This window comes from Dendrobates tinctorius, unplaced genomic scaffold, assembly GCF_039654945.1.
Source record: "Dendrobates tinctorius isolate UK_male_01 unplaced genomic scaffold, ASM3965494v1 ptg000093l, whole genome shotgun sequence".
NCBI classification, from domain to species: domain Eukaryota; kingdom Metazoa; phylum Chordata; class Amphibia; order Anura; family Dendrobatidae; genus Dendrobates; species Dendrobates tinctorius.
Window position 1 is genome coordinate 13,165,655 of NW_027361761.1, and position 20,150 is coordinate 13,185,804.

Consider the following 20,150-nt stretch of genomic DNA (forward strand, 5'->3'; position numbering starts at 1 on the left):
TCATGATTTGTGGCATGTGTTAAAGGAGCCCAGTGACACTCTTTGGCCCTGGGCCCACGAAAATCTGGAGCCAGCCCTACCCACCCACAACTTTAGCAAAATAACCCCCAGTTTTCAATGACTAACTATTATTATAAAGTAAATTAAGGTTGACAAGCTTAAATAATAAGAATTTATGTTTTTGGCATTAAAATGGGCACTCCAGGTGTGTTTCCTGTCCTCCACTCACTGCTGACTTTTCTTCCCCATTGACTTACATTGGGTTTCGTGTTTCAGTCGGACTTCGACTTTTCACAATAGTCGGCCGATTTCGTTCGGGTCGACATTTGCGAAAGTCGGGTTTCGTGAAACCCGACTCGACCCGAAAAAAGGCAAAGTCGCTCATCTCTAGTCCCAAACTTTGCTGCATCTGGTTGCATTGCTGAGCGGTAATAAACATTACCGCTCAACCCGGCAACCATCTAACACTGAGCTTGATGTGAGAAAGCTGCTGTGTGTGACTGGAGATGAGGTCATTATGGTTAGTGACGGTCACACGCAGACATGTTCTCACACTTAACTCAGTGTCATCTAGTTGCCGGACTGAGGAGTAACATATATATCCTCAGAAAGGTGAGTAGAATTTTGATTTCTTAATTTTACATTAAACTATTAGTAAAAGAGGTTCAGGGAGTGTTTCTTTCAATTAAATGACTTTTTCTGTGTGAGTCTTTATTAATTTTCAATACAGGGGTTAGTAATGGGGGTGTCAGATAGATGCCTCTCCATTACTAACTCCTGGACATGATGTAAGCTGACATCAAACCCAAATTATTACCCCACTTGCCACTGCACCAGGGTAAGTACTGAGGCTAAGCACAAGAATTGGCACATCTAACGAATGTGCCATTTCTGGGGGCAGCTGAGAGCTAATGTATTTAGTCTGGGAGGGGGCCAAAATCCATGGACGTTTTCCAGACTATTTAATATCAGGCCTCAGCTGTCTATTTTGCTTTTGCTGGTAAAAAAAATAGGTGGGACCCCACACAGTTCTTTTTTAATTATTTGAAAAAGTAAATAACAAAAAAAATTAATAACGTGGACTCCTTGTCATTTTTGATATTAATAGCCTGGGAAGGGGTCATGGATATTGGCTCGTCGCAAACTAAAAATATCAACCCTCAGCCTCCACAAAAAAGGCACATCCATTAGATGTGCCAATTCTGGCACTTTGCCCAGGTCTGCCAGCTTACTCTTGTGCAGTGGCAAGTGGGGTAATATTTGTGAAGTTGATGACAACTTTGTAATGTCAGCTGACATAAAGCCCAGGGGTTAATAATGGAAAGGTTGGGTTAGTAATGGACAGGTGTCTATCACACTTCCCCATTACTAACCCGTTACTATCCCTGTGTTAAAAATAAAGTCACACAGAAAAAATCCTTTTAGTAAAAAAAAAAATAACCTCCGACCCGCTTTTACCCATTTATTAATTTAAAAATCAAAAAAATTAAAGTTATACTCACCTTTCCGCCGATAATCTATAATGCCCCAAACTCTGCTACACCTGGTTACTTTGCTGAGCGGTAACAAAGTAGTTTGGGTAAGCCCATCTCCATTGTTGAGCCAAGTCAATAAAATGTTTTTGAGGAGCAAATCAGATAAAAGGAGAAAAACTCTTCATCTTGGGAATGTGACCACTAGTCTCCTCAACCTGCAGCCAATCAGTGGCTGCTGAGATCCAATGACTAGTGGTCTTAAACCCACAGCCAGCCATTTACTGCAGAGGTCAGGTGACTGGCAGTTCTGATGTTATTGCTTCCGATCCAAAAGAGAGTCTTATAGTCAAGTTTTAGCAAAGGTAAGCAAAATTCAACCTGCTGCCCAAATATGAAAAAAAAATAAAAATTCCAGTTTGGTACACGTCCAAAAAGTCTGCACTTTCCACAATGCACTGTAATAGTGTGGCATGTATGGATGTAGAATTTAACTACTAAACAGCTGTGCAAAAAAATGCAGAAGTGGTGATGTGTTTCTATTGGACTTTTCCTCTAATTGTTCCACTCCTGGTTTTGGCTTACAAATACTGACGTAAAATACTGACCGAATACTGAATGTGTGAACGTGGCCTTATTCACAGACTACTGCTATCTTCTCTTTCACTGGTGCAGTTGGACAATACACTACTGTCTAGAGGATATGTCCAATGTTTTAGGACTTTCTCATCCTATTTCTATTGCTGAGCTAGGACATCCTCTCACTATCCTAAAATCACTCAGAAATGGCTGCTGAATTCTCTGCCTCAGCTTTCATACAGGCTATGATAGTCCCTTTTTATTGGCTGCGCTATACCATGTGATGTGATAGCTAAAAGGCATTATGAGAAAAATTGCGTGGTCATGTCAGCCTTAATTTGACTGATGCAATATTCTGTAATACGTCAGAAGGCATTGTTCTCTTTTTTGTGATAATCGAATCTCTTGTAGTTACAATTCACCGGGACTTGCAAATTTTATAAACATTGACTTGAATTTTATTCGATCTTCTCTACTATTGCACCCGAAATTAAAAATATAGACAAGATCTCACCACTCACCTTCATAAGATCTGAACTTCTCTGCTAAACACTCGGCCTCCTCGATGATCTTGTCTTCTATGGTTCTCTTTCCCATTCCATAATCTCGTAGTGTGGAGAGTGTAAATCTTCTCATCACTTTCCAATTCTCTCCTTTGGCAAATACAATACCTAAGTAATAGAAATAATTAATTTTATACTAAAGTCCAAAGATCTAAACCAGCGTTTCTCAAATTCAGTTGTCAAGTACTGAAAATAGGTCATGTTGTAAGGTTTTTGTTAGAATTACAGAAGAATGTAAAGCACACAGTCTTACACTTTACATAGTCATTGGTTCATACTTTGGAAGTGGAGCGATCTAGAAGTCTTAACACCTACAACTAATAGAATGGGACTGGCAAAAACTGAAGCACAAAGCGGGTGAAAATTCTTTATCTTGTTACATCATTCTAAATATTCTCTGAAAATGAGGTTGGCCCAAAAACAGTGTGAAAGGTGTATCATAAAATGGGTTTCCATCGCCAAGCAGCTGTGTGCAAGCCTTACATCACCAAGCACAATGCCAAGTGTTGGATAAGGTGATGTAAAGCCGCTAACACTGAAATCTTGAGGAGTGGAAATGTGTGATCTGGAAAGATAAATCAGCTTTTGCTATCTCAAAGTTTGATCGATGAAAAAAGGTTTGGCTGATACTCAGGAAAATTTGGATGAGGTGGTATATTTGTACATTGCTTTTTGTATATTGTGGACGCTTTGTGCCTCTGAAGGATTGTTAACACTAAGCATACCATATTATTATTCTACATAATTATTGTTATTAAGTTTTGACAACGATTTGGAAATGGGCCTTTCCTTCTTTAGCATGACTGAGCTCCATAAGGGTAATGAAGAACTTGTGTATCGGCACAGGACCTGATCTAGAGCCATTTTGGATGAAAAGCCTTCTCCCAATATCCAGGCTTGACTTTCTAAATGCTTTTTTTTTGGAGGAATAGAAATATATTCCCATAAATTCTCCAAAGCCTTCTCAGAAGAGTGAGTCCTAACTCCATCTTAACGTCCATTATTTCAGAACGGGATGTATCCAACTAAACGATATAAGTTGGATGATCAGATATTCGCCTACTTTTGGAAACGTAAGTGGATATTTATCATGAAGGGATATTTTATAAGCCAATTTTGCAGGTAGCATCTAAAAAGAAAGCAAATTTGACACAAATGCGCAAAAAATTAGGCTTAAATCAAATGGTAATTCCCTCCGTGATATATATCTGTCACACCATCCATCTCCAAATTGCAATTCCCTCGTCTTACCGTGATCCTTTATTGACTTAGTGAACAAAGGAGTGTCGGGTCGGTCGGAGAACACATCGGCATTGTTGATCATAGCATCTTTGATAGTGTCATAACCACAAAGGAGCACTAATTTTTTCATCCCCATGTGGACGCTGAAGACTGGGCCGTACTCCTTAGATAACTGTGAAGGCAAATGTGAAATCAAAATGAATGCAAACATTTTCACCAAGATTTTGCTTCTTTTACACACAACTTACGATAGGTTAGATCAGTGGTTCCCAAACTCCAGTCCTCGCAGACCCCAACAGGTCATTTTTTCAAAATTTCCATAGTGTTACACATGTGAGAGAACTCCTGATGCCTTGATGATACTTCCATCACCTGTGAAATACTAAGGAAATCCTGAAAACATGACCTGTTGGGGTTCGTGAGGACTGGAGTTTGGGAACCACAGAGTTAGAGTTTATTTACCCTGGTGGCCCCGTAAATAAAAGTGATGGTCCAGAATCAGAAACATTTTCAAAAGAAAATCAAAGATACGCACCAAAGGATGGAGAAGAAAAGAGGTAAAAAATTAGTTTGGAAGAGAATGGAGCACTTTACTGAAAACATGCACCCTTTACCTGGTAAAACGTTTTATGAGGTTTCGTCATATCCAACGAGAGGATATTCCCAAGGATCGGTAAAGGCTTTGGCCCAGGGGGGAAATTTTTATATTTCCCTTGTTTTTGGTTGTTGAAAGCTTTGGCTAAGAAGATGATGACAACGACGGAAAGGAGAACAGTGACGAGCTCCATGTTGGAGGCGAGATCTGCATGATATAGAGAGCAAAAACAAGACAGAACTGACTTTTATATTCTGTACACGTAAATTAATGAGTAAATTTAAATTGGATTTTTTTTTTGCAAATTCTCTTGATTTAAAAAGTTTCTAAAGTTTTGTGTACATTGCTCCTATGGGAATCTATTAATGATGAGTGAGTATACTCGCTGCTCGGGTTTTCCAGAGCATGCTCGGGGGGTCTCCCAGTATTTTGGCGTGCTCGGAGATTTAGTTTCTGTTGCCGTAGCTGCATGATTTGCATCTGCTAGACAGCCTGAATACATATGTGGAATGCCTGTTTGTTAGGGAATCCTCACATGTATTCAGGCTGTCTAGCAGATGCAAATCATGCAGCTACGGCAACAGAAACTAAATCTCCGAGCACGCCAAAATACTTGGAGGACACCCGAGCATGCTTGGAAAAACCCGAGCAACGATTATACTCGCTCATCACTAGTATCTATGTTATCCCAGGCTTTCGGACTACTAACAAGCCCGTTATTATTTCCTTATGCTTTCTACTTTTTGCTAAGATAATGAATATTGGTAAGGGCGCAGTCAGGCTTACACAAAGAGGTACCACAAAAGGGCGCAGTAAGATGGCTGTATAAATCAGACTGAGATCAAGCCGCAATGCTCGGGCTAGTCGGCAGCTCTCTCGACCCAAGCATGACAGCTGCATAGAAATATATGAAGCGGTCACGCTCGGTTCCGAAGAGCCGCCGGACAGTTTGTGCACTGCGGTCCGATCTCGATCAATTGATACAGCCGGCCGACTGCGCCTTAAGGGCAATGTTGAAGGCTGGAGGGGTTTTGACTGCAGATTGAGACTATACACCATCTCGGTAGCTAGCATTTTTTCCCTGGAGCGCTGGGACTGATAATATTTTGGTTTTCCCTGTTTATATCATTTTCTTTCCATCTAGAAAAAAAACGCATTTTGGTCTAAAACAGCTTTATGCAAATTTGGCAAAGATTGAAAAATGAGACACAAAAAATTGATTGTCACCCCTCCGGGGGCAAGGACCTTTGCACTTCTTTATGCATTGCCGTGTACTAAGACATATCACCCAAGATTTAAAGACTCAACCAGCTAAAGAAAACAAAACAGAGGAATATCTGTTGCTGGACCCCATGGACTTTACTATTTTTCCTGCTCAAGTCCAACTCTGCAGAGTTCTGGGGGGCAATGCAGAATATCATCTTCTGATGTAGCAGAGGGGTATTGGCCTTACTCCGTCACCAGAACTATGATGCGATTACAATCTCTGACCCCACAATTCTTTGGTGCAATAACATCAATTTTCATGAAAAATTTAAGACTTTTGTTCTTACTTGAGGTTGATTCTCTTGGACAGGACAAAGGACACAATGCTACGATCCGGTCTTTTCACTTCTCTCCGTGTGAGGAGAATAGAATACTGCGGCATACAACAGTCACTAAGGTTTATATTTAACCTGGGGACGTTCTTCTCCACCCTGTATTTAACCCTTAACATTCCCAAATGAACAGAAGCCACCACCTAGCACAGTGTTTCTCAACTCCAGTCCTCAAGACTCCTAGCAGGAATATTTCAGAGTGTTACACGTTACCCGAGTAATAAAGTGTGAAGGCCATTCACTGCAAAGGAGAAGCGTCCATTAGCGATGAGCAAATCAGACTGAGATGAGTCATATTTGCCTTGTATTATACAGAAAAAAAAATCAGATTTGCTTTAAATCAAGTTTTTTGTGACTCCCTAATAGAGAGGAGCAAATTTGTTCTGATTCAGCTCCGAGTTCGGATTCAAATTTTGTTTTTGCAATATTCGTCAAACACAGCTGAAAATCGTTAGTGTCAATGGGAGTAGAAATTACCGAATATGTTCGGAACCGATCATAAGACTTGCATTCGGCACAAATATTGGTCGAATATGGCCCGAATAGGTCAAAATCCGAACAAATTCTCTCATCTCTACGCCCTCATTTTATCCAATAAAATGTTGGCCTCAAAGAGCGTGAATGTGGCCAGAAATAATAGAGAATAATTCAGAAAAAGTATTAAAAAATACATTTTAAAAAGACAAAATTAAAAAAAGACTTAATAGAGAAATCGACACACATGAAAAGAGTTGGACATTATAATTCACTGACGTTAAGGGCAGGTGCTGATGACCGTATTTTCAGTCCGACTGCAAAGCATCGGATCGAACTTGGACCAATGTCGCTATATGGGACTGTGCACATGCCCAATTTATTCCTTGGACCAAATCTGCAGCATGCACAATTTATATTTGACACCTGGATTGCACTCGGCCAAGCAAGTCAATGAGTCTGTGGAAACTATCTGAGTACTGTCCGATTTCCACAGACTGACCGAATGGAGAACATGGAGATTTTTTTTTTCTCTATCTTCTCGTCATCCAAGAAAAACGGATCACACTCTGATCAGACACTGATCATCGTGTAATTAGAATAATCGGCCCAATTTTCTCAGAAGAGATAAATACGGTCATCTGCACGAGCTCTAAGGGTAGGTTCGTGCGAAGGTATAAAAAGTCATCAGATTTTTATTCAAAAAAAACTTGGATGATTTTTTTCTCGCTTGTCATTCATGTGCAATCTGTTGATTTTTCTCAGCAGCAGCTATTAAATATTTCCAAAACCATTAAGAAATTGGTCACACGATCAGTATCTGGTCCGCATTTTACATCAGTAATTGTAAGCAAAAATCAGGAGTGGAACAATCAGAGGAAAAGTCTAAGGCCGGGGTCACACTTGTGAGAAACTTGCACAAGTCTCGCGTCTCAATACCCGGCACTGCCGCCGGCACTCGGGACCGGAGAGCTCAGCTTTATAGAAATACATGGAGCCGTACACTCTGGACCTGAGTGCCGGTGGCAGTCCCGGGTATTGAGACAAAAGACTCATGCGAATTTCTCGCAAGTGTGACCCTGGCCTCATGGAAACACGTCACCACTTCTGGATTTATCACCCACTCCTGGTTTTGGCCTACAGATACTGATGTAAAAAACTCAAATACTCAACGTGTGAATGTGACCTTACACTTCCCTATGTTAAAGAACTGCATTTTATCCATAAAAAAAATTGCTATATGGAAGTTCCATAAGGGATCCAGACAAAAGTGTAATGAGTAGCATAGCAAGAATAAAACAGGACCAGTGAACTGCAACAATGGAGTCCAGATATCCACCCCAGCCAATGCGCGTTTCGCACAGCGTGCTTCATCTAGGGGGATTGGTCAAAGAACCGTCTATGAAACCTATGTTGAGCAGGGGAACATAAGGACTGCTGTGCTGAACTCCATTAATGCTAAAACTGCAATTTACATTTTTTTTTGGCAAAAATAAGACGTATATACATTTTCTTCAGCCCTCCCTATACATGTCCCGATGCTGCTGCCGGTGATCTGAAAAGCTCTTCTGTATTCTATCTTCTATTTATATTCCAGGCCACTAGTCATGTCCATCTAGGTTTTCATTAGGTGACATAACGCATTACACTTAGATGAACTGTGTCGTGCCCCATGTGATTGCATGTGGCACAACCAACGTCATTAACGTCAATGACATGTATGCCACCCGATCGCAACGTTGTGGGCTCCAGTGAACAGAAGACAAAAGTGGAAGAGGCTGGAGATCTGGAACGAAAATAGAAGGTAGAAAACAGAAGAGCCAATAGGAGGATAAACAGAGGGAGGTATGGGAGGGGTTGATGAGAGGTGAGTACAGGTGCTTTTTTTGTTGTTTTAAATACCCTCCAGCTGTTACAATTCACAATATATTTATTCAATGTGAATTGAATATCCAAATTAAAAAAAAAAACACAACAATGAAATTTTCCTGTATTTGCTTGACTCTTATTTTTATCTATCCACAGCAGTGGTGTACCACTAATAGCAGTAGACCATACATGTGGGGGTCATTATACAGTGAGGAGGGTTGTGTGAGGGCTATTTATACTATGTGGAGGGATGAGGAGGCCAATTTTACTGTATGGAGGGCTATAATACTGTATGGAGGGCAATTTAGGGGCGATACTCTCATGTGCGTGGTTTCAGCGTGGGAGGACTGTGTCAGGCCATAATACTACATGTGGGGGATTGTTGGGGGCATCTTACAGTGGTGGGATCACTGTGATGGTATCATACTTTACAGAGGGGGAAGACTGTAAACATAACCCTAACCCTTACACTGGAGTACAGATGGTCACCACTTGCATCGCCTCACCCCTTGAGTTCCATGATTATGGGTCAGGGAGCGTCACCAGGAGGCAGGTGATCGTGACATGTGCCACATATTTCATGAGCAGCTCCAACTCAGGACATCAATGATTGGTGGGCGCTTTATTTAAATACACGACCGCCCCTCATCCTGACATGCCCCCAGAAGAAGCTCGTGGCAAAACACGCTTCGGGAGTATTTATTTATTATTATTTATGTATAAGCACCATTGATTCCATGGTGCTGTACATGAGAAGGGGTTACATACAAATTACAGATATCACTTACAGTAAACAAACTAACAATCAGACTGATACAGAGGGGAGGGGACCCTGCCCTTTCAGGCTTACATGCTACAGGATGGTGGGGAAGGAAACAGTAGGTTGGTGGGTTGCAGCAGTTCCGGTGTTGGATGAGGTGATATCTCCGGTAGTGGTGAAAGAGAAGGAGGTAGCAGGGTCATTGCAGGTGGTAGGCTTTCTTGAAGAAGTGGGTTTTCAGGTTCCATCTGAAGAATCCAAATGTGGTTGATAGTCAGACTTGTTGGGGCAAATAATTCCAGAGGATAGGGGCAATTCCGGAGAAGTCTTGGAGGCGGTTGGGTGAGGAGCGAATAAGTGTGGAGGAGAGAAGGAGGTCTTCGGAGGACCGGAGATTATGTGAGGGAAGATATCGGGAGATTAGTTCAGAGATATATAGGGGAGACAGGTTATAGATGGCCTTGTAGGGCAGGATTAGTAGTTTGAACTGGATACGCTGAGGGAATGGGAGCCAGTGAAGAGATTTGCAGAGGGGAGAAGCGGAGGAGTAGCGAGGAGAGAGATGAATTTGTTGGGCAGCAGAGTTAAGGATGGACTGGAGAGGTGAGAGGGTGTTAGCAGGGAGACCACAGAAAAGGATGTTGCAGTAGTCAAGGCGGGAGATGATGAGGGCATGCAAAAGCATTTTAGTAGATTGAGGGTTGAGGAAAGGACGGATTCTAGAAAAATTTTTGAGCTGGAAGCGACAGGAGGTAGAAAGAGCTTGGATGTACGGTTTGAAGGACAGGGCAGAGTCAAAGGTTACTCCGAGGTAGCGGACTTCCGGTACTGGGGAAAGCGTGATGTCATTAATTGTTATCGCTAAGTCGAGTAAGGAAGATCTGTGAGATGGAGGAAAGATGATGATTTCAGATTTGTCCACATTGAGCTTGAGGAAGCGAGAGGAGAAGAAGGAGGATATGGCTGATAGACACTCTGGGATTCTGGACATCAGAGAGGTGACGTCTGGGCCAGAGAGGTAGATCTGAGTGTCATCAGCATAAAGGTGGTACTGGAATCCGTGGGACTTTATGAGTTGCCCCAGATAAAGTGTATAGATTGAGAAGAGTAGGCGACCTAAAACAGAGCCTTGGGGGACTCCAACAGAGAGAGGGTGGGATGAGGAGGTGGTGTGGGAGTGTGAGATGCTGAATGTGCGGTTGGAAAGGTATGAGGAGATCCAGGATAGGGTGAGGTCTTTGATGCTGAAGGAGGAGAGGATCTGTAGTAGGAGGCAGTGGTCAACTGTGTCGAATGCAGAGGACAGGTCTACAAGCAGGAATATAGAGTATTGTCCATTTGATTTGACTGTAAGTAGGTCGTTAGTGATATTGGTCAGGGCTGTCTCAGTGGAGTGATGGGGGCGAAAACCAGATTGTAGATTGTCAAAGAGCAAGTTAGTTGATAGGTGGGAGGAAAGTTCAGCATGGACGTGCAGCTCCAGGAGTTTGGAAGTGAATGGGAGCAACGATATTGGGCAATAGCTGGACATAGCAGTTGGGTCGAGGGTTGGCTTTTTAAGGATAGGAGTGATTGTGGCATGTTTGAAAGCAGAAGGGAAGGTACCGGACGTTAGTGATAGGTTGAAGAGGTGGGTTAGGGATGGGATAAGTGTGGTGGTGAGGTTGGGGAGGAGGTAGGATGGGATGGGGTCGAGTGCACAGATTGTGAAGTGCGATTTGGAAAAGAGACAATTAAGCTCTCCTTCAGTAATGTTGGAGAGTGAGGTTATGGGGTTTGGGCATTGGTCTGGTATACAAAGGGGTTGTGGTGGTTGAATGATGAAGACTTGCCTTGCTTAGTTAATCTTATTTTTGAAGTGTGTGGCAAAGTCCTCGGCAGAGATTAGGGAGGTTTCAGGGGGCAGTGGTGGGCGGTGGAGGGAGTATATCCATTCGTATATGCTCTAGCATTTTGATTGCATATACCAGTTTGGTCACACTAGCATCCCTTGTTGGACATTTTGCTTTTTTAAATATTTTATTTCAACAAAAAAAAATAAATAAATAATAGATCTCTTCAGTACTCAGTCTTCTAGATTTAGTCTAAGTTGGTTGTCTGATATATATGGGAAGCGCCATTTATGATTATATGTGGATACTGTTAATAATGTTATTACATATGTTGTCTAATATTATGTAAAGCATTAGCGGAAGACCACATTGTATCTTTCGTTTCTGGGACCTAATTTTTCAACTTTTCCACTGGAGCCCCTTTCCCACCAACCATCTTGCAGCTTCTTTCTGTTTCTCAAAAGATTTATCCTTGATCAAAAATAGATTTTTGGGGGTTCCAACATCCGACACCCCCATCTGCTGTTACAGGGTCCTTTGCTCGCAACATTTACCCAACATATGGAGTTGAAAGAGCAGGCTTCTGTACACCACCTAGTGGCCGTTCATGTTTACTGTAGCTCAGTTTTTATTGAGGTGACTGTATCTGAGATCAGCCACTACACAGTGTATGGGGCTGCGCTGTTTTGGCTCTGCACATTGAGTGCGTACAGCTGCCGTGGCATCTGCTGACAGCCGAGATGGTTCCATCAAGGACAGCCACCTCTCCATGGTTGTATATATGGAGAAGTTACGATTAAAGGTCACATAACTTAGCAGGAAGCTTTAGAATACGACCCAAAATCAAAGTCACTGGTGGACTCTTGGCACCCAGGTCCCACAATGCAGATTAAATTTGTTTTTTATCAAGGATCAAGATATTCTGTAATCCACAAGCAGAAATAGAATGTTCCTGTATGTACAGTAGGAGACACCAATATTTACTGAAAGAAGAAAACTCGCCTCACCTCTCAGTATTATCTGGCTTCCCGCCCACAGAGAAGTTGACTGGACTGGTTCCAGCTCACCCCCTGCTGTAAATAGCTTGGTGTCACTGAGTCACAGTCACGAATACAGACGAGGTGAATTGGGTTCTAGGCTTTGTTATTCATTAAAATACCAGCCAGATGGCCATGTAAATCGGACACCATGCACGGACTGCCCAGCGGCCATATCCACTCGAAAGTGACAGCTGAATAGAAAAACATGAACCTGTCACGTTTGGGTTGAGAAAGCCGCCGGCCAGTCTGAGCGTTGAGCTCCGATCAAGGTTAAATTTATACGTCCGTCTGACTGCGCCTTAATCCACCAAGATAGCAATCAGGTTAGATGATTTTGAGGGCTGGGAAGAAGTTAAAAAATATTAAAAGATTGCTCCACCCTGTACTAGAACAGCCCCCGATCGATCTTGTCATGGCAGTGTTCTGCTCAGTCCCCCTCTAGGTTCCTCCAGGCTCTTTCTTCCCATACATTTATAGAGCTGGATATTGACTTAAAGGGCCACTTAATATGGTGGTAATGGTGGTTTCCGAAAGGAGCCACTCCTTGGCTGGGTCCTTCCCTGGAGGAAGATCTGGCTAGTCCCGTGTTTGAGACTCTTAAATGAGGCTCCACAGACTTTATTTGCATATTTATTATGGTATGGAGTCTGGAAAGACATCAGATTGTAAAACCAGCAGAAAGAGCAATTTTAATTTGGACTTTATTTGCATATTCGTAATTCCCAGGAAGCAATGCACCTAGGATTTCACTGAATGAGCGCTTTTGACGGCTCTCGCAGTGTTTTCTTTGACTGGTCTCCCTGAGGTCAGTGATTGTTTTGTGATGTTGGTCTACTAGGCATTGCTCCCACCTAGCCAGAATCCTACTCCACACTGATGAGGGGCAACACCCTGAAACAGCTGTCTGTGGGTGGAAACCTGACTTAAAGGGCCACTTAATATGGTGGTAATGGTGGTTTCCAAAAGGAGCCACTCCTTGGCTGGGTCCTTCCCTGGAGGAAGATCTGGATAGTCCTGTGTTTGAGACTCTTAAATGAGGCTTCACAGACGTTATTTGCATATTTATTATGGTATGGAGTCTGGAAAGACATCAGATTGTAGAACCAGCAGAAAGAGCAATTTTAATTTGGAACAAATCTTATTTGGAGCAAAACCAATCTGTTGGGCAACTCGAGCACATCTGCTTGCTCATCTCTAAACATGAAATGACATAAAATACTGTAAAAATGATAGATAATAGAGAGATAGATAGATGATAGATAGATAGATAGATAGATAGATAGATAGATAGATATGTGGCGCCCCCAGGAGTATGGTCGCCACAGTAGCATTGCCTTCCTCCAGGGAGGGTGATGTCATGCTTGAAAGCAATGAAGGGTCTCTCTAGCAGTTAATCATTTACATGCAACACGTTCCCACTCCAGGCCAGCAGAGGGAGCTCAGAACCAGGATTGGGGGAGGAGCGCGCTCTGAGGGCCAGGAAGGGAAATAGTCAGTTATTGTGAGGAGGGCAACGTGTGTAGATGGGTGGAGAGAAGATGGAGTTTGAGCTGAGGATAGAGAGCTCCCTCCTAGAGAGAGCGCATGATCTGGAGCCTGGTCTCCACGGTTGTATGGATACTGAAGGTCCTGCAACAGAAACCAGAGGAGTAGGAAGCTGTAAATGCTCTATTCCCAACTAAGACTCGGAGGCACAACAGGGACGGGTGAGCCAAGAGAGATAGAGGGCTACAGCTGTCTGCCATACGAGGTAGTTCTAAGAGAAGATAAGAAGGAGGAACTTCAGTGTAACACTGTACTGCATGTACCTCAAGCCAGCGCTAGGAAGGAGACTACACAACCCATCTGATAGAGAGATCCCTGAGCTGCTTCCAGGCTAGCCTGCTCCTGTGCCATCTGTAACCAGGAACCTGGACTGCATTTGCCAAGTAAAGGTAAAGAAACTGCACCCTGTTGTGTCCTTGCCTCCTTCCTGCAACATCCTCTGCACTGCTATATCCCTGTGCCAAACACTACACCTTCTTCCCAACCCTTTATCTACACTGCCCTGGGACTACAGCCCTGCCTGCGGAGGGTTACAACATCATAGCTGCACTACACCATCAGTCCCAGAGGATCTGCATGCAGCGTCGGCTTAACATCTCCCTTGCCGAAAACCACAGGTGGCGTCACGAACAACTTATAAACTTTATTCCCAACTCAACCCCTTTTACATGGGCGCCCAGGGCCAAGGACCAGGTCACCGCTGCTGTGACATTCCCATCTGAGAGACCGGCCCGGTATCGAGTACCCCACAGCCCTGGGAGGGTGACCCAGATAGATAAAAGATAGATGGATAGATAGATGATAGATAGATAGATAATAGATAGATTACAGAGATCTCACTTTACCTTATTTCATGAACTAAACTTGTTTCACCCCTTTGCAAAACACTCTGTTCCCCTCCCCCTATGAGGATGACATATGATCCTTACGCCCTGCATTCTGCAGTCTCATGTCACTGTGTTTTCCTCTTTATCTCTTCTGTCTAGTTCCTCTCTTGCATAACAGTAATTTCTATGTTTTACAACAGAAACATGACAAATCTCTTACATCACTTACAATTATAGTGTCTTAATTAAAGATGAGCGAATTTCTTCGGATTTTGCCACCAAATCTGATTTTGACATATTCGGGCCATATTCGAACACTATTCTGGCTGAATGTATGTCTTATGATCGGTTCTGAACATATTCGGTAATTTCTACTCCTATTGACTCTAGTGACGTTCGGCTGAGTTCGACGAATATTGCAAAAATATTCGATGCCGATCGTATTCGGAACCGAATCCGGACAAATTTGCTCAACTCTAGTCTTAAGTGCTATAAAAAAGTAGGTTGCAAACTGTTCAAGGGCATACATATCAAAGGGGTAGTTCATAAACTATTTAGCAGCCCAGCGTTGGTTGGTACAATTACTTTTGTTGTGTTAAGATAATCACTGCAGGATTCTCCTCTTTTAGGACCTCACACATAACAGCCGACTCTCTACAGGAGAGAGGACCCTGCCGATAAGAGCTGACACTCTACAGGAGAGAGGACCCTGCCCATAAGAGCAGACACTCTACAGGAGAGAAGACCCTGCCCATAAGAGCTGACACTCTACAGGAGAGAGGACCCTGCCCATAAGATCTCACAATCTACTGGAGAGAGAACCCTGCCCATAAGAGCTGACACTCTACAGGAGAGAGGACCCTGCCCATAAGAGCTGACACACTACAGAAGAGAGGACCCTGCCCATAAGAGCTGACACTCTACTGGAGAGAGAACCCTGCCCATAAGAGCTGACACTCTACAGGAGAGAGGACCCTGCCCATAAGAGCTGACACTACAGAAGAGAGGACCCTGTCCATAAGAGCTGACACTCTACAGGAGAGAGGAACCAGCCTTTAAGAGCTGACACTCTACAGGAGAGAGGACCCTGCCTATAAGAGGTGACACTCTACAGGAGTGAGGACCCTGCCCATAAGAGCTTACACTACAGAAGAGAGGACCCTGCCCATAAGAGCTGACACTCTACAGGAGAGAGGACCCTGCCTATAAGAGCTTACACTCTACAGGAGAGAGGACCCTGCTCGTAAGAGCTGACACTCTACAGGATAGAGGACCCTGCCCATAAGAGCTGACACTCTACAGGAGAGAGGACCCTGCCCATAAGAGCTTACACTACAGAAGAGAGGACCCTGCCCATAAGAGCTGACACTCTACAGGAGAGAGGACCCTGTCTATAAGAGCTTACACTCTACATGAGAGAGGACCCTGCCCATAAGAGCTGACACACTACAGAAGAGAGGACCCTGCCCATAAGAGCTGACACTCTACTGGAGAGAGGACCCTGCCATTAAGAGCAGACACTCTACTGGAGAGAGAACCCTGTCCATAAGAGCAGACACTCTACAGGAGAGAAGACCCTGCCCATAAGAGCTGACACTCTACAGGAGAGAGGACCCTGCCCATAAGAGCTGACACTCTACAGGAGAGAGGACCCTGCCCATAAGAGCTTACACTACAGAAGAGAGGACCCTGCCCATAAGAGCTGACACACTACAGAAGAGAGGACCCTGCCCATAAGAGCTGACACTCTACTGGAGAGAGGACCCTGCCCATAAGAGCAGACACTCTACTGGAGAGAGAACCCTGTCCATAAGAGCAGACACTCTACAGGAGAGAAGACCCTGCCCATAAGAGCTGACACTCTACAGGAGAGAGGACCCTGCCCATAAGAGCAGACACTCTACTGGAGAGAGAACCCTGCCCATAAGAGCTGACACTCTACAGGAGAGAGGACCCTGCCCATAAGATCTCACAATCTACTGGAGAGAGAACCCTGCCCATAAGAGCTGACACTCTACAGGAGAGAGGACCCTGCCCATAAGAGCTGACACACTACAGAAGAGAGGACCCTGCCCATAAGAGCTGACACTCTACTGGAGAGAGAACCCTGCCCATAAGAGCTGACACTCTACTGGAGAGAGAACCCTGCCCATAAGAGCTGACACTCTACAGGAGAGAGGACCCTGCCCATAAGAGCTGACACTACAGAAGAGAGGACCCTGTCCATAAGAGCTGACACTCTACAGGAGAGAGGAACCTGCCTTTAAGAGCTGACACTCTACAGGAGAGAGGACCCTGCCTATAAGAGGTGACACTCTACAGGAGTGAGGACCCTGCCCATAAGAGCTTACACTACAGAAGAGAGGACCCTGCCCATAAGAGCTGACACTCTACAGGAGAGAGGACCCTGCCTATAAGAGCTTACACTCTACAGGAGAGAGGACCCTGCTCGTAAGAGCTGACACTCTACAGGATAGAGGACCCTGCCCATAAGAGCTGACACTCTACAGGAGAGAGGACCCTGCCCATAAGAGCTTACACTACAGAAGAGAGGACCCTGCCCATAAGAGCTGACACTCTACAGGAGAGAGGACCCTGCCAATAAAATCTGACACTCTACAGGAGAGAGAGCCCTGCTCATAAAATCTGACACTCTACAGGAGGGAGGACCCTACCCATAAGAGCTGACACTACAGAAGAAAGGACCCTGCTCATAAGAGCTGACACTCTACAGGAGAGGACCCTGCCCATAAAATCTGACACTCTGCAGAAGAGAGGACTCTGCCCTTAAGAGCTGACACTCTACAGGAGAGAGGACCCTGCCAATAAAATCTGACACTCTACAGGAGAGAGAGCCCTGCCCATAAAATCTGACACTCTACAGGAGGGAGGACCCTGCCCATAAGAGCTGACACTACAGAAGAAAGGACCCTGCCCATAAGAGCTGACACTCTACAGGAGAGAGAACCCTGCCTATAAGAGCTTACACTCCAAAGGAGAGAGGACCCTGCTCACAAGAGCTGACACTCTACAGGAGAGAGGACCCTGCCTATAAGAGCTGACACTCAACAGGAGAGAGGACCCTGCCCATAAAATCTGACACTCTACAGAAGAGAGGACCCTGCCCATAAGAGCTGACAGTCTACAGGAGAGAGGACCCTGCCTATAAGAGCTGACACTCTACAGAAGAGAGGACCCTGCCCATAAAATCTGACAATACAGAAGAGAGGACCCTGCCCATAAGAGCTGACACTCTACAGGAGAGAGGACCCTGCCCATAAAATCTGACACTCTACTCGTGAGAGAGCCTTGCTCATAAAATCTGACACTCTACAGAAGAGAGGACCCTGCCCATAAGAGCTGACACTCTACAGGGAAGAGGACCCTGCCCCTAAGTGCTGAAACTCTACAGGAGAGAGGACCTTGCCCATAAGAGTTGACACTCTACAGGAGAGACGTTCCTGCACATAAGAGCTGACATTATTGTAGAGAGCGATCTCGATACATAAGTGAGACTTTCAGTCCATATTTTCAGGTGTAGGTGGAGCTGCATTCATAGACTGTGGTCAAAGTGTTATCATTACATGAGTTAAATATTACCCTGAGGATTATAAGCACAGGGATCGCAGCCAGGGAGCGGAGACTCATTCAGGTCTTGTGCTGCCTCCACTTTCTGCAGCCAAACAAGTAAGGAACAACATTTTTATTTTAATAATATGCATAGTAAATTCTATACTATATTATAATATATGTACATTTCATAGCTGCTACCAAACCCTGTGGAGAGAAGCCTGGAGTCAGCATACAGCCTGTTACTTATTGTAATATCACCGTTTTCTTTCTTCTTTGCGGCTTCAGTTTCACCCTCCAGGACTTGGTGAATGGCAGGTATTGTGGAAATATACGTGATCTCACTATAGAGACTGCTCGCTGCGAGCTCCTTCCTTGCCTGTGCCTCTCCTTCTGTACCCTCCCCTGGCTGCTGCATCACCCCCACTACATTTTGCATTCCCCCCACTGCCTGGTTTATATCATGTAAATAATACGAGCTTTTCCATTTAGTTCAAGCAAGCATAGCGGAGATCTAATACCATTAACAGCAGGGTAGGTTTGATTATTTTTCCCCTCCTAAAGTACTGATATATTAAATACATATCACTTAATTCATTCCCCCTTTTAACCCTCCGTCAGGAACAATGGATCTGACAGGCGCAGCTCTTCTACTTTCATTTCTCCCTTCTCACCAGATTTTCAGGGAACCCCCTCCCTCTAGATAGTCTCCTGGCTCTAGCTGCTGTGTGAAACCTGATACCACAGTTGGTCTGCAGAGCTTCAGGAAGGAAGATATAGCTGTGCTGGCTTCTCAGGCTCATTGGTCCCGAACACATCACACTTTATAAGGTTGGTATGTAATGTTTTTAGTCATTACTATTGTTTATTTAGCTTGTTTTATGAATAGATAGAGAAAGGTTTGTGGATATTTCATATAAATAAGGCAGATTTTCTTACAAATGAAAGTGTACTTCTCAGGAGTTTTGAAATTTGTGTATATCAAAGTTATTACTTTTATGTTGAGTAAAAGGGTTTGTTTTGCACCTGATAATGTGTAGTCTCTTTTATTACATCCCTATGAAGGTCTCTGATCACTTTTAGATCACTGAAATTGAGAAAATTAGATATTCTAGGCATTTTTCTAGCCTGCGCTTGACAGGCACATTGTTCCATTACGAGTTAGTGCGAATATTGTTCCTGACGGAGGGTTAATTATGTTATACATGCACACTGTATAGACAAAATAATATTATAAGTCCCATGGCCCAAATGTATGTAAACTGTCCCCTCACTCATAGCCATACCGCCCAACTTTTGAAGAAGGGAAAGAGGGACAAAGGTTGCAGGGCGCGCAGTGCGCCGAGGCAAATTTTAGGCCATGCCCCGACCACACCCATTTCACAACTAGTCACACCCATGTCCATGCCCCAACCACAACTATTTAGCACTGCTGATCACACTGACTGGTACTGAGGGCACAATGGCTGGCATTATGGGCACATTGACTGGTACTGAGGAAAAGAAAGAACAGAGAGAGAGAAAAAAGAAAACAGAGAAAGACAGAAAGAACAGAGAGGAAAAGAAAAAGAGGAAAGAACGAACAGAGAGTGAGAGAAAGAAAGAAAGAAAGAAAGAAAGAAAGAAAGAGGGGGAAGACAGAAAGCACAGAGAGAAAGAAAGAGGAAAGAAAGAAAGAAACAGAGAAAGAAAGAAAGAACAGAGAGAAAAAGAAATAGGGGACAGAAAAAAAGAACAGAGAGAAAGAAAGAGAAAGAAAGAAAGAACAGAGAGAGAGAAAGAACAGAGAGAAATAAAGAAATAAAGAAAGAGGGGAAAGAAAGGAAACAGAGAGAAAGAAAGAACAGAAAGGAAGAACAGAGAGAGAAAAAAAGATTAGAGAGAGAAATAAAGAGGGGAAAAAAAGAGAAAGAAAGAACAGAGCGAAAGAAAGAACAAAGAGAAAGAGGGGAAAGAAACAAAGAACAGAGAGTGAAAAAAGAAAGAAAGGGGAAATAAAGAAACAGAGACAAAGAAAGTACAGAGAAAGAGGGGCAGAAAAAAATAACAGAGAGAGAAAAAAAGAAAGAGGGAAAAGAACGAACAGAGACGGAGAGAGAAAGAAAGAGGTGAAGGAAAGAACAGAGAGAGAAAGAAAAAGGGGACAGAAAAAAGAACAGGGAGAGAGAAGAAAGAAAGAGGGGA

General features: G+C 43.7%; 2 protein-coding genes across 4 annotated transcripts in view; one reads left to right on the forward strand and one right to left on the reverse strand.

Annotated features, from left to right (window-relative positions):
- Positions 1-20,150, reverse strand: part of LOC141098558 (cytochrome P450 2K6-like) — a 411,322-nt gene that overhangs the window by 171,866 nt on the left and 219,306 nt on the right. The window contains exons 2-4 of the mRNA XM_073586451.1: positions 4,471-4,658; positions 3,866-4,028; positions 2,573-2,722 (exon numbers count right to left, since the gene is read on the reverse strand). Of these exons, the coding sequence (XP_073442552.1) occupies positions 2,573-2,722; positions 3,866-4,028; positions 4,471-4,658 (501 nt within the window). The remainder of the gene's footprint in view (positions 1-2,572; positions 2,723-3,865; positions 4,029-4,470; positions 4,659-20,150) is intronic.
- Positions 17,943-20,150, forward strand: part of LOC141098557 (cytochrome P450 2K1-like) — a 68,957-nt gene continuing 66,749 nt past the window's right edge. The window contains exon 1 of one of the 3 annotated variants that reach the window (XM_073586447.1): positions 17,943-18,083. The gene's annotated coding sequence lies outside the window, so the exon portion shown is untranslated. Of the gene's footprint in view, positions 18,084-18,171; positions 18,285-18,372; positions 18,798-20,150 lie in introns of those variants that run through there. The other 2 variants (XM_073586449.1, XM_073586448.1) reach the window with 2 other exon arrangements.